Source organism: Limulus polyphemus, unplaced genomic scaffold, assembly GCF_000517525.1.
Source record: "Limulus polyphemus unplaced genomic scaffold, Limulus_polyphemus-2.1.2 Scaffold1037, whole genome shotgun sequence".
Taxonomy (NCBI): Eukaryota; Metazoa; Arthropoda; class Merostomata; order Xiphosura; family Limulidae; genus Limulus; species Limulus polyphemus.
Genome location: NW_013666647.1, coordinates 192,408 through 198,955, shown reverse-complemented (window position 1 = coordinate 198,955; position 6,548 = coordinate 192,408). Strand labels below are relative to the sequence as shown.

Below are 6,548 nucleotides of genomic sequence, written 5' to 3'. Positions count from 1 at the left end.
CATTGCAACATGTGATCATGAGAAAAATACTTCTTCAATTTAAAAAAAAACTAGGAATACTAGGAGCTTTTTGTAAAAACTCGGAAAAACTAGGAACCAATTCAAAAAACTAGGAAAAACTAGGAACGCTGGAGAGCCTGTATATACACACATACACCACTGGGTATGCCACCAGTGATCTTGTGGAACACTCCATCTCCACAGTGAGATTTAGTATAATCAGTAAATAGTGAGGGTTTGAGACAAAGTATACCTGACCGGAAAGGTAGTGATAACACTTACCCCAGTCAAAAGCGAATGGATGTGTGTAGGATCACCACAGGAGGGAGACGATGTCCATCTGAGGAAGATACAGACAGATTGTGCAGTTAATGAGCGACAAAGGTATTGGGAGTAGTCCACAATCCAGCCTGAGCAATCTCCTTCAAAGGACAGCAAAAGTGAGCAGCCAAAGACATGGTGATATGACGAATTTGAAGAAACACTGTGGAGACAGTGACCTTCCATGGATAAATCTGAATATGCCAACCTGATTAGTTGATAACCCCCAACCAGTTAGCATAATGGAATAGATCATGGGAAACAGAAGGGTTTCAGAGAATAAGAAGTCAGGAATGTGAAGACCAAAAGGAGGCAGTACATGCCACATAACACTGTAAGGAGCATACCAGACAAAGACACCAATCAGGATCAGATTGGAAGTACAGGTAGGAGATGGAAGGTAAGGAAATGGGTGTAAAAGCCAAACCGACCTTCACAGACGAAATAGGTCTTAGGATGACACAAGAGGAATGGTAGAGGATGTCGGAAACAAACAGCATAAATATCTGATAGATGACATTCACAAGCAAGGAGGAGAGGAAATAGGTATGGAGGGAGAAATGGTACATGGAACATGCAGAGAAAGGTTCAAAGGGCATAAAGGGCCACATTGAGATCCCAATCAGGCAAATCAAAGAAATGCAGAGAACGTATGACTTGAAAGGAGCTAAAAAGGAGGGAGATGACAGGGGAAGACAAAACCTTACAAAGCTTAGAGAAACAGAAGATGCTTAACAAGGTTGCCTGATAACTAGACATGGTCAAAGCAGGCAAGCCTTTGTCAAACAACCAGGTGAAGAACTGGGAAAGATGAGGAACAGAAAAACAGGAAGAATGAAAGCCACATCGAAAAGCCCAAAGGCAGAAAAAAGACTATCACATTTGGTAAATAGATCAGGAAAGGAAAGATGCAACACGTGGAGTCAGCCCCTCACTTGAGATAATGGACCTAACAAAAGCCACGTGTGAAGACAAAGTGTGGTGATGTTTGGATGAATAACACCCGACTGACGTTGATGGAGTAAAGACCACGACAGGGGTAAAGTAGGGGAGGTTGTACAAGTAAAGGTCCAGAGCAGAGGGAACCATGGTTGCACCGGCCAATACAGAGCCACAAGTAGGACTAGACAAGGAGCGGTTTGGGATAGAACTCTGGAGAGAAGCTGAATAGAAGGGTAAGCATAGATGTGATGACCCCTCCGATCTTCACTGAATGTGTCCACTCCCAAAACTAGTGGGTGTGAAGTGGGAAACCTAATGGAAGGAAGTTTGGTGTTCTAGTGGGTGAAAGCATTGATATGAGGTGTTCCACAAGATCACACCTACTGAAAGACCTGTGGATCAAGGGATCACTCCACAAAACAAGTGTCAGGTGGCCTGATATGCAAATATCTGTTATTGATGTCCAAATCCACAAATACTGATTTGGTACTACAGACTTATAGTTTAGTAAACAATTAGAAAACACTTGTTAATAGGGTATATGATCACCTTCAACAGTACCATACTCTAACATCTAAAGGTCAGTTTAGTCACCAATTAGAGAAAGACTTTGGGGGTCCATGTGCTAGTGGTAAAACCTATGGTCTTGTTTGTGATTATGTGTCCAAATAATAAGCTAACTCAACAAAGACAACAAATATTGGGTTACAAAATTAAGTGATATGAAGGAGAATCGGATGAATTTCATCCTAGTACCCCAACATGGTCCAAACCTGAAACCAATACTGATCCCTGTCCAGACCAGTTTGCTACCTCTACCACCACCATCATATGTATTTTTTTTCTTTAAAATTGTGGTTAAATATTGTTCTGGCAAATGTCCAACTGTCTACAAATTTCATACCTTACTGCAGTATGAAGCATGAATTACCTATGGACAAATTCTATTATCCCTATTAAACTGTGCAACTACACTGCATGCCCCTCTTTAATCCTATGAAAACCACAGATCATTTATTCCTTACGTGTCAAATAGATTATTTAATAACACAATTTTGGTAAAAATTAATAAGAATGGAAAATATTACATGAAAATGTTAACAAAATATATAGATAACATTCTAAAAGTTTAATAAAATAAATGTGAAGGCAATTTCACATGGATATAATGCCAGAACCAAAAAACTCAGCTGAAAAGAGATAGTCAACACAGTAAGTATGTAATTTTTAGTAGAACAAAGAATCAGAATTTCACAAGTACTTAGAAATATGACACAACCTATGTTTCTGAACAATTGAATGGGAGGCCACCTCTAAACTTATCAATGGGAAACCCACTGAGGTGGCATTTCAGCTCAACCATCATATCTGGGGGGTTCTAAAAAAGGATAAACTTGATAGTTTAAGCTATTACAAGAAATAAGCACTCATATATCTCAATAATGATATACATAACTAAAACAAACCCATAGAATACAGAATTTCAACATCCTTAAAAGTGTAAGAACTAAAAAAAGGGAAAATTTGAAAGAACACACTAGAAAGGTTTTAAGGTTACATTTCCTTTCAAGTCCTAAAAACATTTTGTCCTTACTGTATGATTTATAAAAAGAGAATTCATTGAAATCTACTAAATTTGCTTAATAATTATCACATGGCATATATACATATCACATCTTAATATCTGAAGAAGACAGACCAATGTTCTGTCAGAACATATAATATGTTCTCCAAAAATAATAAAACAAATATTGTTAAACTTATGGGCATGATAAGTTTAAAACATCACAAAATTTGAATGTGATAACAGGAAGCATTTATTAGACTTTTGGGAATTGTCATAATTCCATCATCAGTAATCTAGGGTTACAAAACAAACAAACAATATTTGTAATTACAACGGAAAGATATATATAAGAAATAAACTTTTCAACTTCTGTCTATCATAAAAACACATTTACTGGCCATTTCACTCAGTTTGACAGTTTACACCCTTCTCTTTCAAACGCAGTCTTATTCTCTATCTACTAAATAGAGCCTACAAACTTACCTCATCCTATTCAACCCTTCACAAAAAAACTACTTCCATACAAAACATTCTCTTTCAAAACAGCTACTTTATGCATTTCTTGGAGAAAATAACTTCTGCATTCCTAACTAATTTGTTTGTCAAACCACCTAAGATACCCACTGTAGACAGAACTCCCTTATCATGAAACAGTTGAAAAAGTTATGTAACACTTACTATCCCCAAATTGACCTGAAAGTCATTATGAAACCCAACTTTAGATTAAAAAAATTTTCTGCTACAAAGACTGTTTGCCAACTGCCCATTATTCACATCTCATCTACTCGTACACGTGCGGAGACTGTAAGGCTTCTTATATTGGTGAAACGTCACCTTAAAGCACAAGCATGTGAACACATGGGCATATCTATAAAAACTGGAAGAAAAGTTACAAACCCTCCCAACTCTGCTATCTATCAACACAATACAGAAACAGGACATTCAATTTCTCTCTCAAACTCTTTCATTAGCCAAAAGTGATACTGAACTTCTTATTAAAGAAATATTATACATAAAAACTCTTCTCCCATCCCTAAATAACACACAGTCTTCACTGGACTCAAACCTATTTTAACTATGTCACTTGTGCCTCAGTTTTAATTTTTTTGTGTTATATTTTCAAATTTGATTTGTTTATTTCTTATTTATATATTTCCGTTGTAATTACAAATATTGTTTGTTTGTAACTCTAGATTATTGATGATGGAATTATTAGATGATTCCAAAACATCTAATAAATGGTTCCTATTATTATGTTTGTGTTTTGTTTTATCATTAAGCCACATTTTCTGAAAAATGAGTTGATCACAAAATTCCTAGGTTTGATCCACAAATACCTTTAAACATTAAAAGTGAACAACTATTTAGCATAAATTTAACTGGATATTAGATTTAAAACATCTATTCAAATAATATATGAAATTTATATGGCAAATTCAATAATAAGGTTTATTCATTTAGTTTTTACTAACTAATCATGTACAAAATAACAGTTGTTCCCTTCTTCATGTCAAATGCACAAAGTTCGTTGATGATTTTTTACATAATTATATGTTCACAGTTATTGCAACTGTGAATAATATAATCCTGATAACAACTTAATTATTCTTATATTAAAAAAGTATCTGCAGCATAAATTTATACAGGAAACAGGAAAATCTTTGTACTGATGTTATCAACTTCCAAACTCCAAGTTTCTTTAGTTAGTCTCTATGGTATATAATTCACAAAATAAAATATTAACAAACAGAACATATCTAATGTACACAAATCTAAATGCTTGTAATTTTTTTTACCTTAATGTTAAATCCCTCACTGAAGTTTTTGGAAGTTTATGGGAAGACATGTCTGGTTTATCATCTTGTAAATAAAAAGATACACTTTTTTGTCTAGATCTTCTACTTTTTGGAGTTGTTGCTTTCTGCTTCTTATTTCCTTCTGCTAAATTACATTCATTTTCTGTTCTTTTATTCATTATTCTCAGCTCTTCTTTAATTGGGAGTGAAGAAATTGTTTTACGTTTATCCTTAATTACCTGACCAAGTTGTCCTTTCCGGTACAAGTAGCTGATACTGTGACGAATAAGGTGATTACCCTTTCTATTGTTTTGATGTTCAAATTTTGTTATATTACTATTATTACAAAATTTATTTGATTTCTTTGAGCTAGTTTCAGAATTATTTTCATTTCCTTCAGAACCAGAGAGTGTGACCCTTCTGATGCCAGGTGTAGGTCTGTCTTTGATGAAAGTTAATGATCGACGTTTAGGCGTATCCAGTTGAACATCCTCTATGGACTGGATGTTTTCATTACAATTCTTATCCGTAATATCAAGGTTAGATGTTACAGTTGATATTTCTTTGTCTTTCCTGAAGTCTTGAGTTGTGGATATTGGTTCCTGGGTAATTGCCAAATTCCTAATTTGAGATACCGATTTCTTCTTTTGAGAAAGCCCTTGGCTCTGCTTTTCTAGCAGAGATGTTTTTTGTTTTGCTTTCTCTAAGACTTTATTTTTTGCTGGAGCTACAAGCATTTTAGATGATTTCAAAGAATTTGATTTTCTAACTGTTACTGGGTTGTTCTGATTTCTTGTATGTTTTGAAAGGCCTCTAGGTGCAACTGCAGCACATTTCTGGAAATTTGGAACTTTCTGAGGTTTTGTTGAAGCTGGAATTGTGCTTTGTCTGGAGGATACAAAGAGAAATAGAAAACATTTCCAGTTTTTAACTCTTAAAATACTGTTTTGCAGAACAATCAAAATAATTTTCCAATTATGCAAGTAACCACATTATAGATTGAAAACAAGATTAATATATACATTTTGAAACAAAAATTCTTCAGAGCTTATACCTATCTAAGACAACTCTTTGTTGTAGCTATAATGTGAATAAAATATCAATGTTTAAATTTTACTGGCATAAATATTCCCACAAAAAATAATCAACAAACACTAAACTTTGTCACAATCAAAAGTAAAAGAATCACAAAATGTGATTTTGAGAAAGCCCAGAGCAGCCCCTATAACAGTACCATCTGATTAAATACTCTACATTCTAAACTAATATAGTTTGTTAACTTAGATCATCAAAAGATTTGAAGAATGAGCTACTGTTACATCTCTTCTGATACCTTCTTTACAGTTATGATATATCAACATCACTACAATTTGGAACCATAGTTCAAATCCTACGAAAGTGTTCTGTAATCATCTGAACAACAAGCATCCATCTATACAATTCACAACTGATGTGGAAAAATCATAATCAATTTCCCTTTCATCATATAAAAGTCAGGTATAAACTACTCATAAATATATATAGAAACCAACACATACAAATCACTGTTTAAAAATTGATTCTTGCCATTCTATACAGGTTAAAAAAATTATCATCTTCTCTCTTCTCACAAGCTCTCTATGTTAGAACTATGTTACATTTTACATGGCTTTTGTCAAAATAATTTTCTCACTTTGTTTGCCAACCAACAGTTAAGAACTGCTAAAGAAAATCAACAGTCAAAAAATGTATCCCCACTTTTGAAAAATTGCTAAAATTATGTTAGTCTCGGCCAATGCAGGGATAAATTTCTTAAAATTTTAAGTACTCAGTTTTAAGTTTCTTGTTTTAATAGTTTTTGTAGAATTAAAACTTTCTAGATTACTACAGCTAGCTAGGTTACATATATATAAATCCTTAATTGTCTAAAAAATTAATTTTTT

The 6,548-nt window shown here is 33.9% G+C and overlaps 1 protein-coding gene across 1 annotated transcript in view; it reads right to left on the bottom strand.

The window, feature by feature from the left end:
* The window catches only part of LOC106461814 (cytoskeleton-associated protein 2-like), a 43,771-nt gene that overhangs the window by 17,562 nt on the left and 19,661 nt on the right, over positions 1–6,548 (bottom strand). The window contains exon 5 of the mRNA XM_022388892.1: positions 4,627–5,514. Coding sequence (XP_022244600.1) covers positions 4,627–5,514 — 888 coding nt within the window. The remainder of the gene's footprint in view (positions 1–4,626; positions 5,515–6,548) is intronic.